Below are 19157 nucleotides of genomic sequence, written 5' to 3' on the forward strand. Positions count from 1 at the left end.
GCAGGCAGAGAGAGAGAGGGAAGCAGGCTCCCTGCTGAGCAGAGAGCCCAATGCGGGACTTGATCCCAGGACCCTGAGATCATGACCTGAGCCGAAGGCAGCAGCTTAACCCACTGAGACACCCAGGCGCCTCTCTGTCTTTCTTTTTTGTTTGAAGATTTTATTTGCTTATTTATTTGAGAGAAAGAGAAAGCGTGAGTGGGGGCATGGAGCAGAGAGAGAGAGACAAGCAGACTCTGAGCTGAGCAGAGCCCAATGTGGGACTCGGTTTCACAACCCTGAGACTATGACTTGAGCCAAAATCAAGAGTTGGATGCTTGACCAACTGAGCCACCCAGGTGCCCTAATACATAATGCAATATTATTCAGCCATAAAAGTCAGTTTTAAGATGTGCATTGTTCTATAGTCTAACACCTCTGGAACAGGAATGTGTCTTACAATCACTGGCATCTCACAATTGATGTTGGTCATTTTCTCAGTTGAAATTCTCAATCGGGATGCATCTTAAATTAATAGTACCATCAACTTAATTAAATACAATATTTTATACTTGATTTGAGAACTGTTCATGGTTATGCTTGCTTATTTAATAACAGGGTGTGTGTGTGTGTTTGAGGTCATTATAAGCCAACCGCAGTCCTGAGGATGTCCCAGGTCATAAAACCACAGCCCTGAGACCACTATGACTTTGTGGTTTCTTTTTTTTTTACTTTTTTTGACTTTGTGGTTTCTAAGCAAACTGCAGGACAAGACAATATACTAATCAGGTTACCTGAGAGCAAACATCACAGAAAGGAAGAAGGAACGCCATGTAGGAAACTCCTCCTGAGTAATTTCCCTCTTCCTTAGAGATCTTCTTTTTTTTTTATTATTATTTATTTGCCAGAGAGAGAGAGAGAGTACACACAAGCAGGCAGAGAGGCAGGCAGAGGCAGCGAGAGAAGCAGGCTTCCTGCCGAGCAAGGAGCCTGATGCAGGACTCGATCCCAGGACCTTGGGATCATGACCTGAGCCGAAGGCAGCGGCTTAACCAACTGAGCCATTCAGGCGTCCCTTCCTTAGAGATCTTCTAAGCACTTAAAGCTTCTTGCCCTCAGAGCTAGAAAGACAATCGCTTGCAACAGTCTATAAGTCAAAATATCCTCTCCAGCGCCAAAAGTAGGGCCTGGTAGCTAACGATGTGCTCTACCGCCCATGTGCCAGAATGACTAAGCTAACACCATGGTCTTCTGCTGGAAAGGGGATGGTGATTTGGAAGAAAGAGCCCTGAATCCCATACCGAATACACTTACCTTCCTCCCACCTCCTCCAAAGATGTGCGGGTCCGAGTGGTGGAGGAACGCAAGGTGGTAGGAAGTGTGTTGGGTAGCACTGGGCTCCTTTCACTTAGGCTGGTAGCCCTGGGAGCTGGGGGCACCAGACCAGGTACTGGAGAGAAAAAGGACTGCATGAGCCCCTGGAGCCCCAGATCTCTACATGTGATCCAAGAGTAACACCTGGGACACTTGACAAAACAGTCTTCTAGCTGTCCTTATCCTAGGCACCCTCATTAAAGCCTCTTCATACTGTAAATAAAACGGATTTGGGCTCCAATGTTAGTAGCTCTGGATGGCTAGCTGGTCCACCAAGGTCAGGAAAGATAGTAATATACGGGCCACAGCAGGGGTCAGGGAACCAGGAGACCTGAATTCCATTTTAGTAAATGCCAAAAGCCAGGCAAACCCGGGTCTGTGCTATTCTAAAGCTCAAGCTCATTGCTCCCAGTCACTTTGCTATAAAACCCCTTGAGGGGGATCCCACCCAGAAGGACAGAGCTGACGCTGATGATCCCCTGCCCTGCCCCCTGCTCTGCTGGTCCAGGGGCCCGTCCAGTGCAACTCACCAAGGGAGCAGGGCCGGCCATCTGGCTCATCAGGACAGGCACATACAAAGTCCGAGGCCCTGGCAAAGCACAGGTGGGTGCAGCCTCCATTGTTCACACCACAGGCATTCGTCCCTAGAGGCAGAGTGGGTGAGTGTCTGGTTTGGGATAGAATCAGGTCTCCCAGTTTGGCACTTCTCAGTAAGGAGGAACTCCGGGGCACCTCATTCCCAGGGGCAGTAGGGCAGAAGGGGTACAACCACACGGGGCTGAAAAAGGCCTACGGGATTGAAATGGGAGCCAAAAGGCTCTCCTGTGAGTCTAAATGTCTCGGTAATTAAGAGTCCTTGGGGAGACCCACCACCCCACTGATGGCAAGGAAGCAGGCTCAGGACCCAGAAAGCCCACCTGTCTGTCGCTGAGGAGAAACCACAATGATATCCATAAGCCCTTCCACATTCGCCAACACTGTCTCCTTGTTCCGGCCTGAGTACTTGTCCACACGCTGGATTGACTTGGTCTGCCAGTCTGTCCAATAGATCCATCTGTCCTGCTACTCAACAGGAAAACCCAATAAAGAGTAGATATTATTCAACAGTCTGTCCTCAGCAGAGTTGCATGCTTCAGCACGTGTACTCCCTCTGCTGAAATGCCCTCTTTGTCTCTTATCCAGCACACCAACTTCCGTGTGTCCCCCAATATGGCACTGTCCGGGACATCTCCCCCAGTCCATACAGAGTTCCCTCCTCCATGCTGCTCTGCACCTTCTACAAGTAACACTTGTAGACACTTGACACTCTGTGGTCATCTGCTTACCTGCCCGTGATGTAAGACTAAGTCCTTCAAGGACAAAAATGCATTTCATTTATCTCTCAATTTCTAGCACTGACACATAATTCTCAGTCAGTTGACTACGTGGCTCAATGAATAAATGACTTCTTGTACCTAGTAAATAGGAGGAACTCGGGGGCAAGGGGTCCTTCTAAGATCCTGGCTCTTCTGGGCCCTTCACTTAGAGCCCTGGCCCAAATCTTCTGGTTACGTCTGGGGGAAGCTGCCTTCTAATGCAATGATCCTCAGATTCTTGGCCAGGGGTGGGGAACGCAGAGAAGATGGTTCCCCTCCTGCTTCCGGGTATGTATCAGAAATACCAGGGGACACTTGGAGATTGAAAAACCATATTCAATATCATCCTATAGTTTTACATTTGGAGTACGGGGTAGGGAGAGCCTATCAGTAGGCAGGGCCCAAATCTTATTGACTGGTAGGATACGATGCACAATACAGATAAGTGGACATTGGTCAAAAATGAACAAAGATTTTTAAATGACTGAGGATCCCTGTTTCGGCCCCAAGCTTGAGAGATCTCCTTTTCCCCTGAATTATCATACAGGGTTAGAACTCAAAAATGTCAGCCAGTGATAATTAAAATGATTAAAAACAACACGACTGAGTTCCAGATACGTGTGCTAATGCTTTGCACATATTTTGGGAGGACACCATTATTATTATTATTTTTTAGGATTTTATTTATTTATTTGACAGACAGAGGTCACAAGTAGGCAGAGAGGCAGGCAGAGAGAGAGAGGGAAGCAGGCTCCCTGCTGAGCAGAGAGCCCGATGTGGGGCTCGATCCCAGGACCCTGAGATCATGACTTGAGCCGAAGACAGAGGCTTTAACACACTGAGCCACCCAGGCACCCCAGGAGGACACCATTAATAAACTTATTTATTTTTTAGGTAAGTGAAGCTTAGAGAAGTTCAGTATCTTGTCCAAAGTTGCACTTGTTCAATGAACAGGCAGAGCTTGAACCCACTGAGCTGGCAGATTAGAGGCTCAATAAACGTACCAACTGGCTGGCTGCCTCAATACTTGGGCTCATAGCCCCTCTACCCTACAGCCACTAAGCCAGCTGCCTGGACTCAGCTGATGGAAACATAGCATTAGAATCAACCAGGGAACCTGTTAGAATGTACCTCCCTAAGCCCAATGCTCATGAAGCAGAGTCTTTATCACCCAGGGCCCAGGAATCTGCATTTTCAAGTCCCTCCCTCAAATGTTAGAACATGGAGTAGTGGGATGGGACTAGGAGACACATGGCGCCAAGGCTTCAGTGTGCAGAAATGAGCTTCCATAGCCTGTCTGTCGTGTAGCAACTAGGGTTGAGGCCACTAACTTGGGATCCCAAAGGAATACCCACCCCCCCATCAAGGAGGTTTAGTTACCTCTCTCCTGAGCCAGTACCTGAGTGAGAGCAAAGGGGTGGGAGACATGGCTGACTAAGATTTGCCGTAGCTTCCCATTGAGGTCAGCACTCTCGATCCGGTCCAGATGTGCATCTACCCAATAGATCCTGTGAAGGACAAGAGAGAAGGTGGCTGCCCCAATTGCTTGCCAAGAAGCCCAGTCCTTCCCCACACGGAGCTATCTGTCCCCCTCCTGAGCTGACCCAGCAGGGGCTGTGAGTCATCAAAAGGTGGCCTTGATCAGAGAGGTCACTGCGAGTCCCAAAGCTGAAGAAGGGAAGTTGGTAACTCAAGTAGGGGGCCGGAGCTGTCTAGGGTTGGGTAGAGAGCCTTGTGATCTTAGAGAAGTCAACCTCCAGGCTCATCTGATCCCAAGAATCAAAGTCCAAATTCTTAGGAGCACTCTTCAAGAAGAGATCTCACCAAAAAAAAAAAAGAAAGAAAGAAAGAAAAAAAGAAGAGATCTTGCTGTACAAAGACTTCACTGAGGCTAAGGGGAGAAGGCATTCCTCTTCTCCAGCCCGACTCTCCAGGTGAGTTTGATTCCTTTCCCTTCTTCTGGGGGTAGAAAGGGAAGCAGGTTGCCTCAAAGCACCTTTCACCCTCTTCTCCTCTAGCATTTTGATCTAGATGAGGAGTTGCAAATTCTAATGAGTGAAGGGATCAGAAGAGTAACAAACGCAAAAAAAATCAGCCTCCAATGAGTAGGGGGTCATGGGATCTGTGGTCCAACCAGAGGACAGGCTCTGCTTAAGACAGTCAAATCAAAAACTTGTAAACCACACAAACAAAATCCATCTGAGGACTGAGGGCCGGATTCAGCAACCCTTGCTCTAAGAATACATCCCCTCATCCTTCTCGCTTTTTTCCTCCCTACCTACCAAGGAGCTTTCTATCTTTTTGTTTTCACTGTCTGACTCTCCACCATCCTTTCCTCTACCCACTCAATTTCCAGGAAGCTCCTGGGACAGGGTTCCCACCTGCGGGTGTCATAGTCCAGGGTAAGGCCATTGGGCCAACCCAGGTCTGTGTTGATGAGGACCTTCCGCTCGGAGCCATCCAAGTTTGCCCGCTCAATCTTGGCAATGTGGCCCCAGTCGGTCCAGAAGAGATACCTGAGATACAATACCACCATCATCACCAAAGCAAGGGAATATGGCACCCAGAAGCTCGGAGAATTAGGGGAGGACACACTGACATCATTAGTACATGGGCATTTTCCTAGGGACTCTTCATCAGGCCCTTCTTCCCTGGGGGTCTCTTTTGCCATGAACTTACCCCTTCCGGGGGAAAACGGCAATAGCCCGAGGCTCGTCCAGGCTGTTGTTGATCAGCACTTTGCGGCAGGAACCATCTAGCCTTGATGCTTCAATGGTATTTCGGCCCGTGTCCGTCCAGTACAGATTCCTGGCTACCCAGTCTACTGCCAGCCCGTCGGTGGTCTTCAGCCCACGCCCGATCACTGTTTCCATGTTGCTGCCATTCAGATCCGCTCTCCTGAGGGAATAGCCCAGGGCTGGCTGACTGACCCGACTGACCAGAGGTAGACTGGATACCCCCACAGACTTTTTTTTTTTTTTTTTTTTTTTTTTTTTTTTTTTTTTAAAGACTCCATTTATTTATTTGACAGAGATCACAAGTAGGCAGAGAGGCAGGCAGAGAAAGAGGGGGAAGCAGGCTTGCCGCTGAGCAGAGAGCCTGATGTGGGGCTCGATCCCAGGACCCTGAGATCATGACCTGAGCTGAAGGCAGAGGCTTAACCCACTGAGCCACCCAGGCGCCCCCCCACAGACTTTTAAGCATATTTATTTAAGTAATTTCTACACCTGACATGGGGCTCAAACTTATGACCCCAAGATCAAGAGTCACATGCTCTTCCAACTAAGCCAGCCTCTCACCCCTAGACTGAAACCCCTTTAATCCATGTTCTGATAATTAGATCCCTATTATAAACTCCACAGGGACAGAGACTACCTATCTACCAGTACACTCCTCAGCATCTAGCCACAGGAGGTAGTCAAAATATTAGCAGAATTAATGGGCAAATCCTTGGGAGGACAGAATGTTTCCTGCTCTAAGTAGGAGGTGTTTGGGCCCATGTCTTGCAGAAGACAGGTCAGTAATTCCCCACATACCTTAGGAGAGAGATAAGGATTGATAGGTGGTAATTATAAGAAAGGCACATTGGTCCAAATCTCCCTGTGTATTTTTACATTAGTCCTCTACCACGGAATTCAACCACAGGATGGGGTATGTCATAAACACTTCAGGAACTTCTCTAGACTACATATTCCCACCTGCTCCCAGCATGAGATTCCTTTTTTTTTTTTTTTTTAGATGTTATTTATTTATGTAAGAGGGAGAAAGAGAGAGCACAAGCAGAGGGGAGCAGGAGAAGGAGAAACAAGCTCCCCGCTGAGCAGGGAGCCTGAAGTGGGGCTCAATCCCAGGACCCCGGGGATCATGACCTGTGCGGAAAGCTGATGCTTAATCAACTGAGCCACCCAGGCACCACCACCAACACTCCCCAACCATCCAGCTCCAGCTTGAGATTCTAATATGCCTCTCAGGGAGAACCAAGGGGGAACGCCCTTATTCTTTTATAGGAGAATCTCTGCCGTAATAAACCCCTCAAAATAGTGGCAGGCCATCACATTCCTCAGCTATGATGGGACAAAAAACAAATGGAAAGAATAATAGAAAGTAAAATAAACAAAACAAAAATATTTTTAAAACAGCAAAATGCAACCTTGTGAACAACCCCAGGCCTTGGCATTTGGCCAGGGATCCTGTATTATAATACAGATATACTGCTTAGCTACTCATCAATGAGTCTTAGGGAATGCAAGGAGCTCCCACAGGGCCGGGCAGTGGGGCAGGTCCTCAGCCTGATTGTTTTATATACTGGGCTTCTATTAATCTAGAAATAAACAACAACAATAAAAAACCCCAAATCTGAACTCTATTCTTTTTTTTTAAAGATTTTACTTATTTGACCGTAAGAGAGAGCACACAAGCAGGGGGAGCAGCAGGCAGAGGGAGAAGCAGACTCTCCACTGAGCAGGGAGCCTGATGTGGGACTCGATCCCAGGACCCTGGGATCATGACCTGAGACAAAGGCAGATGCTTAACCAGCTGAGTAACCCAGTGCCCCTGAACTCTATTGTTAGTGACAAGTGAACAACAAGTCAGGATTAGAACCACTCAGTCTGCTTAGAGGTCAACATGGACATGACCTCATCCCACCAGGGATGGGACACAGGTCTGTGTCCTCTGGAGATTTCAGGGACATTCATACCTGATAACATCCAGGAACACGTCTGTGTAATAGACCTTCCCGTCCACGCTGTCATAGTCCAGGGAGATGACATTGTTCAGCTCAGGAACTGGGATGTGCACGTCCGTGTGGTCACTGGTATCCAGCGAGATACGCCGGATGGAGCCTCGGCTGGAGAAGAGCAGGTAGGTCTCGGGGGAGGGATCGCATGTCTTCCCATCTCGCTTCAACTGGATGCCAGTGGGGCAGGCGCAGGAGAAGCCTGAGGGTCGAGGCAAGCAGAGGTGGGAGCAGCCGCCATTTCTAGAGCCACACTTGTTAGAACCTGGGGAGGCGAGACGCATGAGCCATGACACCCAGCCTGGATTCCTGCAGAAAACTTACAAAGGCCCTGGTCTCTTATGCCTGGTTCTCTGCTATCTTAAGTGACAGAATCTGGGGCCTGGCAGGGATGAGGGAGGAGGAGCAGGTGTGTCTCCCTTCAGGTTTTCTGAAGGTGATAGCAGTCAGAGTCCCAGAGCCATACCCGGACGGAGCACAGCCTGATCGAGGAAGGGGGCTTAAGGAGGTCCTTGTCTCTGAGATCATAGAAGGATCTCTGTGCTCCTGACTTATCTCAGACACCGGGCTACCCTCAGAAAGCCAGCTCTGGCCCACTCTCACCCAGTGGTTGTGCCCGGTCCACAGCTTGAATGTCCATAAGGCCTGGCAGATTGGACCTCACCAGGATGACGTTGCTGCCGGTCCCCTTGTCGGCACGGTGGATGCTCCGGGTCTGCCAGTCAGTCCAGTAGATATAGGAGTCAAGCAGAGTGAGGCCATAGGGGTGCTGGACTGGGGACACCAACGTGTGCCGGCTGCCACCGTTCAGGTCGGCAGCCTCAATTCGCTGTGGAGGAAGGAGACGGTGCGGGGTGGCTATGTGTAGGCGAGGAGCCCTGAGTAGAGATCCTGAACAGCCCCCGTCCCATCTCCCCGGGCTTCCGGGAAAAGCAACAGGAGCAGGACTCCTACCTCAGTGTGGGCATCAGCCCAGAGCAGTTGGGAGCTGGCCTTGTCCACGGTCAGCCCGTTGGGCCATCCTAGGTTGTTGCTGATGAGCACGGTCCGGTCTGAGCCGTCCATTCCAGACCGCTCCAGCTTGGCGTTCTCCCCCCAGTCTGTCCAGTACATGAACCTGGGCCAGGAAAAATACTCGCTGCTATGTCCATAGCTCCTATATGCTGGAAGTACTGACCACAGGCCAAACGCTGTGAAAAGTATTTCATGCAAAAAGTGGAGTTGTTGCTCTGGGGGTCTAGGGCTTCGGATGTGCAGGCCGAGAACATTCTGAAGATGTGTCACCATTGTGTGAATAGACTTTACTGAGCCGTACACTTAAAATACCATTGAGATGGTAAATTTTATTTTATTTTTTTTAGCCACAATTTTTTTAAGAAAGAATTTTCCATGGAGTCTCTCACTTTGTCCTCCCAAGAGCATGAGGTATACATTTTCACTCTCACCTCCACTTACTGGTGAGGAAACTGAGGATCAGAGGTTAAAAACAGGACCCGGAGTGACAGACGCAGCTAACACATGGTAAAGAATGTTGAATCCTGGATTTCTGACTTCAAGGCTGGTGCCCGTTACCTCTACATTACCCTACCCACCCCAAAAGAAGTCAGAAGGGGCGAGGTCCATCTCCACGTTCCTCTGAGGCACGCCTGCGTTCGATTCTTCTCCTGTACCCCTGTGGGAGCCCCAGCTGGCCCGGCCCAGCCCGCTGCCCAGATCCACAGAGCCGGCTCTCACCCCATCTCATGGTACAGCACAATGGCCCGTGGGCTGTCCAGGTTCTGCCACACCAGCACTTTCCTCATGGACCCGTCCAGGTTGCCCACTTCAATCCGGTTGGTTCCCGTGTCTGTCCAGTACACTTTCCGGCCAATGGCATCCACCGCAAGCCCATCTGTGGTCTGCAGCCCTGCAGGAAGTCAAGAGCGCACACTGGCTCCTGCCTTAAAACAGACGGGCTGTTTCCCCAGCTCTGGAGCCAGACAGGGGGTCCCTGGGCTGGAAGCAAGGCCCACCTGTGGTGATGATGTCCTCATGCTGCGAGCCATCCAGATTGGCACGGCTGATGCTGTGCAGGGTACTGTCTGACCAGTACACCTTTCCTGGAAAGGGAAGGCTTGGCTTAGCCTGGACCCTCGCCTCTCCCAAAGGGACACCCACAGGGATGCCAGGGCGTGTCAGAGAGAACCTCTACCCCTGAGCAGAGGCAATCCACGGAAATAAAGAATGACCATAAGAGGAAAGTAGTTGGCAGGGATGGAAGAAAGGCCCCAAAGCATGCCCTCGTTACCCAAGAGGAAGCTACAGAGATGGGGGCAGGGCTGTGCCAGAGGGAACAGGAAGCCCCAGGCTCTTGGCAGGAAGCAACGGGAGAGGAAGAACAGCAGCTGCAGTAGCTTGGGGACAGAGGGCCACACGGACCTTCCTGGGGATCTACTCCAATGGCAATGGTATTCTTCATGGTAATGTTGATAGGTACCACCACGTCAGCAAAATAAGGGATGTCCAAGGAGACCATGCGTATGTCTATTCTCCTGGCGAAGATGAGGAAACTATTCATGCCTGCCCAGGTAGGGACAAAAGGAAAGAGGACAGTCACCCTAGTGCAGCCAGTAAGAGGATCTGAAATCTCTTGTTAGTTTCTAGTGGATCCTGGGTAAGTTCTTTAAATTGCTCAAGCCTCAGCTTTAGCATCTGTAGAATGGGAATAAGGGCAGGGTATCCTGTAAGGACTAGGAGAGATCTGTACACAGAAAAGCACTTAGCACTGGGCCTGACATATAGTTGTAAACGAGAGCTCTTTGTTAATATTCTAGAAGTGACACACTTTTCAAGAACTTTTACCATTTGGTTTAAAAAACTTTATGTTACGTGAAAAAGGGCTTTCCCTACAGATCATGGAGGGCCTATTCACAGATCCTTTCTCATTCAAACTCCCAAGGATGTTAGGGTTCAAATGCAGCCAGGCATGTAGCATCCCCTAGGGAGAAACATCAACTTCTAACTGCTGGGCAGCCAGGCCCTGCTCCCGGGACCTTCCAGCTGAGGCTGTCATCTATGTTGTAACACTCACAAAGTGGTACTTCCAAGGCATGACATTGGAGAGATCATAAGTTTTAATATTCATTATATAAAATCTGGGCAGATAAAACTGAAGTGACTTGTTTTAACCTGATCAGTGTATTATGACAATTTTCCAACAATGAAAGCAGGGCATCTGGGAAAAGAGCATCTTTTTCTAGTATGCATAGAGACCCCATAAGAACAAGTTAGACTCTGCCTATGATCCTGTCTACCTGGTCCCTTGGGCCTCCTTCTGGACTTTTCCTTCTCTCTAGAACTTTTTGGTCTCCTCTATGCCTCTCAGAGTACCAGGACCTATGGTTTCTCAACCCACCCTGGAGTCCACCCACAGGGAAGGAAGACAGCCACTGCCCCACTTGGAGAGGCTCTATCCTGATTTGTGACGCTCCAACTTACCTGGTGAGCAGGTCTTGCCATCAGGCATCAGGTTGATGCCCGTGGGGCAGGTACAGCTGAAGCCACTCGGATTTGGGGACCGAAGACACAGATGGCTGCAGCCTCCGTTCTCCCTAGCGCATGGCGTGGACACTGCAGGGGGAGGTGGAGGGGCGTCAAAGGGGAGGTCTACGGCAAAGGAAGGCCAAGGAGAAGCCTCGGCGGGCCGAAGGCTGCTCACCTGGGGGCCGCCGGCGGTGGAAGACATGGATGTCCATAAGGTTCTCCAAATTCTCCTGCAGGGTCTCTCGGTCTAGCCCCGTCAGTCGGTCTGCGCTCTGTATACTCTTGGTCTGCCAGTCAGTCCAATAGATGCGCTCTCCGTACAGGGTCAGCCCAAAGGGGTGGGGGAGCTGGCTTCCAATCAGCACCTGCCAGGCGGGGCAGGCAGCATGAGGTCATCCCCCAGCAAGGTGCGAAAGCACAGAGCTGTGGTCAAGATGGATCCACCCACACACATGCAGACAGGATACAGTTCCTCCACTGCCACCTGCTGGGCAACCTTGAGCAACAGCTGGTTATCAAATCTCTGAGAGGTGTCTGAGTGGCTCAGCCAATTAAGTGGCTGCCTTCAGATCAGGTTATGATGCTAAGGTCCTGGGATAGAGTCCCGCATCGAGCTCCTCCCTCAGTGGGGAGCCTGCTTCTCCCTCTGCCTGCTGCTCCCCCTCCTGGTGCTCGCCTGCATGTGCGTGCTCTCTCTCTCTGATTAAAACAAAAAACTCTCTGAGCTTTGGTTTGCCAATCTGTGATATGACCGTGACAGCGCCTGGCTCCAAGGGTTGTGTGATGATTGTAAAAGATCTCGTATGATTTAGGTAACTTCAGAGTCTCTCTGCACAAATTATTTATTCATTACAAAAGGAGTAACAGTAGACACCCTCTTAACCAACCACCTTGACCGTGCCAAGTTAGTATCACTGCAAAGGGACAAGCCGACATCTGTGCCTGCTGGTGAGACACACTGGACACAGCTTGATTTAATGTAGGACTCCTGCCCCAAACATAATCTGAGTCTAAGGGAACAGCAGACAGACTGAGAGACATTCTACAAAATAACTAGCATTTGATTAAAAAAAAAAAAAAAAGATTATTTATTTATTTATTTCTTTATTTATTTATTTGATAGACAGAGGTCACAAGTAAGCAGAGAGGCAGGCAGAGAGAGAGGGGAGGAAGCAGGCTCCCTGCGGAGCAGAGAGCCCGACACGGGACTTTATCCCAGCACCCCGGGACCATGACCCGAGCCGAAGGCAGAGGCTTACCCCACTGAGCCACCCAGGCACCCCTGACATTTGATATTTAAAAATACAAAGGTCATGAAAGACACAGAAGGGACTCATTTCCTTGACTGGATGGGTTAGATAAGGATGAGGAAGTAGAGGTTAAAGAGACCTGATTACTAACCACAGTTGTGATCTGGGATCGGATCCTGGTCTAAGAAAGAAAAAAGAAAAAAAAAAAGCTACAAAGGACATTATTGGGGCAATTTGTGGTGAGACTGAACATGGACTGTTAATTAGACAGTAATGCTGTATCAGTGCTAAATTTCCTGGTTTTGATCATCACACTGTGGTTACTTGAGACAATGTCCTTGTTCTTAGGAAACTGAAGAATTTTTGGGTCACGAAATGGATGTTTCCAATTTATTCTCAGACGGTTCAGAAAAATAATAATGCATGTGTATGTATGTGTGTGTGTGTATAGAGAATGGTATACCAATGTGACAAATCTCACAACTTTTTTGTTTGAAATTATACCAATGAACAACAGCAAAAACAAAGAGAGCAATCATCCAGCAGTCATTTGGCAATTAAATAGTGTCCGTTGTGATGGTTAATAGGAAGGTCTGTGCACCACAATCTGACACAAATCCCCTAGTTTCCCTTCATCATCAGGCAACAATCCCCCACCCACCCTCCTTGGCTCCGGAGGGCAGCCACAGCCTCAAAGGAATAGCACACAGCTCATTCTGGGTCCTCCAAGCTGCCCCAGAGGCTTTCAGGGTCGTGGGATGATGTCTTAACACCACACGTACCTTCCTCTTGCTGCCATCCAGTCCAGCAAATTCAATCGTCTTCATGCCAGCATCTGCCCAGTAAAGCCGCTGGGACCCGTAGTCAATGGCTAATCCATTAGGCCAAGTCAGATTGGAAGAGATGATGACCTGGCGACCGGAGGCATCCATGCCAGCTCGTTCAATCTTGGGGCTTGCACCCCAGTCAGTCCAATACATGTACCTGGGCACAGGCAAGGAAGGTCTTACAGCATTCTAGTTAACCCCCAGGAGAACTCGGGGTGCCTAGGGTGCCAACTGCCTGCACTAGCTGCCCCAGCCTCCTGTCTCAGCTCACAGCCCCGTCCTGGCTCAAAGCTGTCTCTGAAGGTCTCGTACATTCTATCACTATCCAGAGGTTCCCCAGTGTTTTAATAAAGGCAGAGCTCAATGGCTCAAGGAGTGCTTGGCAGATGAGGCCTGTTCAGGGATAAAGAAAGAGGGGAAGTAAGAATGGGGTGCAAGAAATGTTTCCGTGGGGCACCTGGGTGGCTCAGTGGGTTAAGCCTCTGCCTTCGGCTCAAGTCATGATCTCAGGGTCCTGGGATTGAGCCCCACATCGGGCTCTTTGCTCAGCAGGGAGCCTGCTTCCCCCTCTTTCTCTCTGCCTGCCTCTCTGCCTACTTGTGATTTCTCTCGGTGTGTCAAATAAATAAATAAAATCTTAAAAAAAAAAAGTTTCCTTGACAAGATGGGTTCAATAATTATGGTACACAAATTTAAAAGAATTCTATGTAAGCATGAACAAGAGCAAGAGAGCTCTGTATTATTAAGTGGAAAGATATCCAGGATGTATAGGTAAGGGGGGAAAAAAAACCAAGTTACAAAACAGTATACCATTGCAGTAAAACCAAAACCACCATCAACAGTACCAAACAGATATATATGTGTAAAAGAAAATCTAAAAAAATACCCTAAACCGTTAACCGTTAGCAATGGTCATTGCCGTAGAGTGAGACTATAGGGAATCTGCACTTATTACAGATTTATTTACTTATTTGTTTGTTGGTTGGTTGGTTGGTTGGTTGATTTACAATGAGTTCCTTTTGTTAGTAGACCAAAAAAAAGAAAAAAATTCAAAAGGTTTCCTCGTCCACTGTGGGGACAGAGCTGTCACTGTACTGTACCTCTGTGGTGTCTGTTAACTGCCCTGGCTGCCTAGGTGTGCCCATAAGATCTGGCCCCTCTTATTAACTTCCGGGCTCCCCTCTAGTGCTCAGAGCTGTGGGATGGGTGGAGCTTGTCCCAAAGGAACAGGTGCTCACCCGCCCATGGGTTCCACCACGATGTCCCGGGGACGATCAAGATTCTCCCAGATGAGAACTGTCCTCATGCTACCATCTGTGTTGGCCACTTCAATCCGGTCTGTACCTAATGACGAAGTTAAGGGGCAAAGGTATGAACTCGATCCTTGGTCCTTCACCCTACTACCTTCTGCTCCCAGCACAGAGCCTGGCCTGCAGGAGATGATCAAGAAATATTTTGCGACAGATGCACAACAGATATGGAGGGAAATGAATTTGGAGATGATGATGCTGCAGGTCCAAGGACCACACTTTGAGAAGCTCTGCTGTAAGGCATTCCTCTTGCCTCCCAGACTCACCTGGTACATAGAAAATGCCCATTGTATTAAGACAGTGACGGAAGGAAAACCACAGAGCATTGTTTCCTTCTCTGAAATGCCTCAAAACATTTTTGAGCACCAGCTACACAGCAGCAGAAGCTGACATTTGATTGGCAAATGTCAAATCCTCAGATATGAGCGTCTAGCTTCAGTTCTTCTGACCCACCAAGAGCTAAGGCCAAGACAAGTGGTCTGGGAGGGATACTGGGTCCCTTCTCCTTGACATTAGGATTTTAATAAGAAGAATCCCACAGATGGGCGCCTGGGTGGCTCAGTGGATTGAGCCGCTGCCTTCGGCTCGGATCATCATCTCAGGGTCCTGGGATGGAGTCCCGCATTGGGCTCTCTGCTCGGCAGGGAGCCTGCTTCCCCCTCTCTCTCTCTCTGCCTGCCTCTCTGTCTACTTGTGATCTCTGTCTGTCAAATAAACAAATAAAATCTTTAAAAAAAAAAAAAGAAGAAGAAGAATCCCACAGAGCCAGGCCATGGCTGTCCTGTACATACCCGCATCTGTCCAGTAGAGCTTGTTGGTGACCCAATCAATGGCCAAGCCTGCTGGACTCTCCAAACTGGTATCCACTACCACCTAGACAGAGAGCAAAGCTGTGATCACCAACTGGACTTGTACCTCATCTCTGGGGCCCAATTGTCCCAACTCTCCAGGTTGGCAAAGGTATGGGAAGCCTGGTCCCGGGACAGGGTGGATTCCATCCCCTCTGTCCCTGCCCTCCCCGAGAGCTTGGGCCCTCGATGGGCCCTACCTCCTGTCCTGTTCCATCCCACTTGGCCCTGCTGATGGTGTCAGTGCTGACATCTGTCCAGTACACGTGGTCATCCCGGGAGTCCCAGTCAAGGGCCACAGCACTGCGCACGTCAGCCAGTGGGATGACATCGTCGGACAGGTCCTCGGTGTCAAAGCTGATCCGACGGATGTCCATCCTTCGGGCAAAAAGCAGGAACTTGTCAAGACCTGATCAAAGGCCGAAAGGGGTCTCCTTTTAATGCTCTAAATCCAATCACAGTGACAGACACAGACGCTCACCTTTGTGACATCTGGTTCAATCACACTTGCTGGGAGCTGGTGCCCTTTGTCCCCTACTCTTCACACCTCAGGCCCCCTGTGAGCACTGGGCTGACAGACTCAGGCTTTAGGATTAATGGATGAGGAAACAGACTCTCTCAGGGCACAGAGGCGTATCCTGTTTAAGCGTCCCTTAGCTTCCTCTCCTTTCCTCTCCTCTTTCCTCAGCCTCTTCAGCCATACTGGCTGGCCGGCCATCCACTCCCACCAGACCTCACTTCCTTCCTTCCCTGCCTGCCTCAGGGCTGCCGCTCCACGCCCGCCATCACCTACGTCCCCTTCTCTTCACAAGTTAGCCAACAACGTCTACTGAGCTTACTCCTTGCCTCGCCTGCCTTGTCTCCTTCACTCTCCTGGCAACTCTGTGATTCACATCATTCTTATTCTCATTTCCTGGATTAGCAACCCTGAGGCCAACAGCAGGTCAAGGAGCTCATCTACCTTCCCTCAGCCACAAAGCACCAGAGCTGGGACTTGAACTCAGGTCTGGCTCCGGAGAAGGCGCTCTGGCCAATGCCCTATACACAGCTTCTTCCCCGCTGGCTCTTCTTCATCCCTTACCCCATTCTGGCCTATCTGAATATTTCCCAGGGTACATATCTGCCTGGAAAGCTCTCCTTGCCTCACTTCACCATGTGTCTCCCTTTAACCTCTGAGAAACGCTTACGGGGGAGCTCCTGGGGAGTCCCGTTGTACCTCGCTGAGACAAGAGGGACAAACCGGGGCACGTACAAGAATCAAGGAAGGTAGGTTTTCAATCAACGTGTGCTGAATGAATAGCCCCCGTTCCTCTGGATAGTTTCCCTCATATCAATCTCTGGGAAGGACCCAGATCCCAAGAGAAGTTTGGTTTTAACAAAGGACAAGAGGGTCAGTGGGAACACAGCAGAAAGTAAGAGCAGCTGCTGGTGTGTGAGGAATGACTCCTGGCCCCTCGCTGGTCACGCCATACTCCTGCATCACCCCTCTCTCTGGACTCGTCTTAAGAAACGTCACCTGTCACTCTGAGCTAGATAGGGTGGCCCTCTGAAGGCAATGACCCTGCAGGAGCTCAAAGGAAGCCAAAATAGCAGATCCGGGAGCAAGCAGGGCACCCTATTTTCTCCCAGTCATCAGACACGTATTTATCCAAGGTCTCCATGTACAGAACATCATCGGAGGTCCTCATCTTGGCTCTTTGGTTTAGGGCCTGAAAGGACATCTTTAACAGGGGGAGGCTAAAGGTAAAGAGACAGAAACCCCTTCTTGCTAGAAGGGCCTGGAACTGTCTCACTGCCTATGGATAAAGCATTTGACCTGGTGAAATGGTCCACCAGCCTGGCTGTGGGGACCCATACTTAGCTGGGTGCTGTCACTGAGCCCTTGGGCTTCAGCTTTGGTGTAGGAGCCACCGGCCTCATAAGTCCTTCCTCTCCCATGACACGCAAGCCCTTGGATTTCTATCTCCCGTTCCTTCCACACCCCCTCCACAAGGCATGTCCACTGAGGCAGGAGCCCCAAACCCACTTACTCTGGGCACAGGCGTGGCCGCTGATCTTGCGGAAGCCTGTGGGGCAGGCGCAGGTGTAGTTCTGGCCACTGGGCAGACACAGGTGGGTGCAGCCGCCATTGTTGTCCCCACAGCGGTTCTTCCCTGTTCAAAGAGCCCAGAGCAACAGGGTCAGGAAATACCAAAAGGCTGGCGGAGTCCACCCCAAGGCAGTTCAGTCATTTAACCAGGGTGTGAGCTCCCTGGAAGGAGGAACCACAGCTCATTATTTTTTCCACCTGCCCCAGGTGTGAACACAGTGAATCCCGGACAGAAGAGATAGCCTATGAAGGTTTGCACGAATCCAATCAGGACAGTGAAGCCCATTTTCTAGGGTCTCGATGTTGTACCCTGAATGTCCAGCAGAGGGAGAAATTGGCCCTTATCCGTACCAACCACAGACTTCCTGGCCAGAAACCATGGCAGCTGTGACAGGTGCAGGGAAGGTTTCCAGAGGCACAGGAGGTTTACCAGGTGGGTCGGTTCTTACCTGCGGGCTGGCGCTGGGGGTGCAGGGTGTGGATGTCCATGGGGAAATGGAGCTTGTTGCGAATGATCTCCTGGTTCTTGCCAGTGAATTTGTTAGCACTGTTGATGCTCTTGGTGTGCCAATCTGTCCAGTACAGGCTGTCTTCAAACACGGTGATGGCGAAGGGATGGGGGAGGCCTGGGGAAAGTCCAGAAGGACCTCAGTCCAGACAGAGCCTGCCATGGGCTCTGGGCCCAGGCCTGGCAACTGCGCAAATCTCACCCCCTGCCAAGGCTCCTGGGGGCTTGGACTGGGGCAGAAGGATGAGAGATGAAGAAGAGTGAAGAAAGGACCTCACCCTGGCTAATGACAGCCTTGCGGTGACTCCCGTCCAGATTGGCCCTCTCGATGACGTGGTGCTTAGCATCCACCCAGTACATACGATGGCCCGCATAGTCAATGGTGAGGCCATTGGGCCAGAAGAGATGAGTATCGGCGATGATGCGGCGTCCAGAGCCATCCATGCTGGAGGCCTCAATGCGGGGGGTGTTGCCCCAGTCTGTCCAGTAAATGGTACTAGGAAGAGACAAAAGGAAATTGAGAGACAGGCAGCGGACAGCAGGTCGTAACAGGAATAATAGCGAGACTGGGGCCTTTTATCTGTTTAACCCAAGGGATTCCAACTAGTAGGAGACACATTCTGTGTGTAGTCCACAGAGTGTCTTCTAAATGTCTGAGCTTAAATGTCTCTAGCAGGGTATTCATTCATTTAACAAATCTCTCTCTCTCTCTTTTTTAATAATACCTTCAGGGCTGTCTCTTAGGGATTAGGATTATAGCAGTGAACAGAACAGACAAAAATCCCAACCCTTGTGGGAGATTTTTTTTTTCTAATAACAAAAATTACTACTTTTTATTAATTAGATCAACCCTATGAGCTAATAATAAAAATATTAAGTACCTGCAATGATCTAATGTGTACTGTGGCATTTAAAATGCATCTCATGGGTCACCTGGGTGGCTCACTGAGTTAAAACTCGGCCTTCAGCTAAGGTCATGATCCCAGGGTCCTGGGATTGAGCCCCACATCGGGCTCTCTGCTCAGTGGGGAGCCTACTTGCTGCTCTCTCTCTGCCTGCCCCTCTGCCTACTTGTGATCTCTGTCAAATAAATAAAATCTTGGGGTACCTGGGTGGCTCAGTGGGTTAAAGCCTCTGTCTTCGGCTCAGGTTATGATCTCAGGGTCTTGGGATCGAGCCCCACATAGGGCTCAATGGGGAGCCTGCTTCCCCCTCTCTCTCTGCCTGCCTCTCTGCCTACTTGTGATCTCTGTCTGTCAAATAAATAAATAAAATCTTTAAAAAAATAAAATAAAATGCATCTCATTTTGGGTAGGTGAAATGGGTGAAGGGGATCAGAAGGTACAAACTTCTAGTT

General features: G+C 49.9%; 1 protein-coding gene across 1 annotated transcript in view; it reads right to left on the minus strand.

The window, feature by feature from the left end:
• The window catches only part of LOC132008472 (low-density lipoprotein receptor-related protein 4), a 50514-nt gene that overhangs the window by 9882 nt on the left and 21475 nt on the right, over positions 1-19157 (minus strand). Inside the window, exons 14-34 of the mRNA XM_059387124.1 lie at positions 18079-18296; positions 17742-17918; positions 17234-17356; positions 15404-15612; positions 15147-15228; positions 14284-14389; positions 13001-13202; positions 11144-11333; positions 10924-11055; positions 9865-10005; positions 9459-9545; positions 9181-9352; positions 8401-8563; positions 8050-8275; positions 7408-7711; positions 5388-5606; positions 5090-5224; positions 4108-4216; positions 2271-2415; positions 1884-1997; positions 1294-1429 (exon numbers count right to left, since the gene is read on the minus strand). Of these exons, the coding sequence (XP_059243107.1) occupies positions 1294-1429; positions 1884-1997; positions 2271-2415; positions 4108-4216; positions 5090-5224; positions 5388-5606; positions 7408-7711; positions 8050-8275; positions 8401-8563; positions 9181-9352; positions 9459-9545; positions 9865-10005; positions 10924-11055; positions 11144-11333; positions 13001-13202; positions 14284-14389; positions 15147-15228; positions 15404-15612; positions 17234-17356; positions 17742-17918; positions 18079-18296 (3390 nt within the window). The remainder of the gene's footprint in view (positions 1-1293; positions 1430-1883; positions 1998-2270; positions 2416-4107; positions 4217-5089; positions 5225-5387; positions 5607-7407; positions 7712-8049; positions 8276-8400; positions 8564-9180; positions 9353-9458; positions 9546-9864; positions 10006-10923; positions 11056-11143; positions 11334-13000; positions 13203-14283; positions 14390-15146; positions 15229-15403; positions 15613-17233; positions 17357-17741; positions 17919-18078; positions 18297-19157) is intronic.

The sequence above is a fragment of the Mustela nigripes genome, unplaced genomic scaffold, assembly GCF_022355385.1.
Source record: "Mustela nigripes isolate SB6536 unplaced genomic scaffold, MUSNIG.SB6536 HiC_scaffold_148, whole genome shotgun sequence".
NCBI lineage: Eukaryota > Metazoa > Chordata > Mammalia > Carnivora > Mustelidae > Mustela > Mustela nigripes.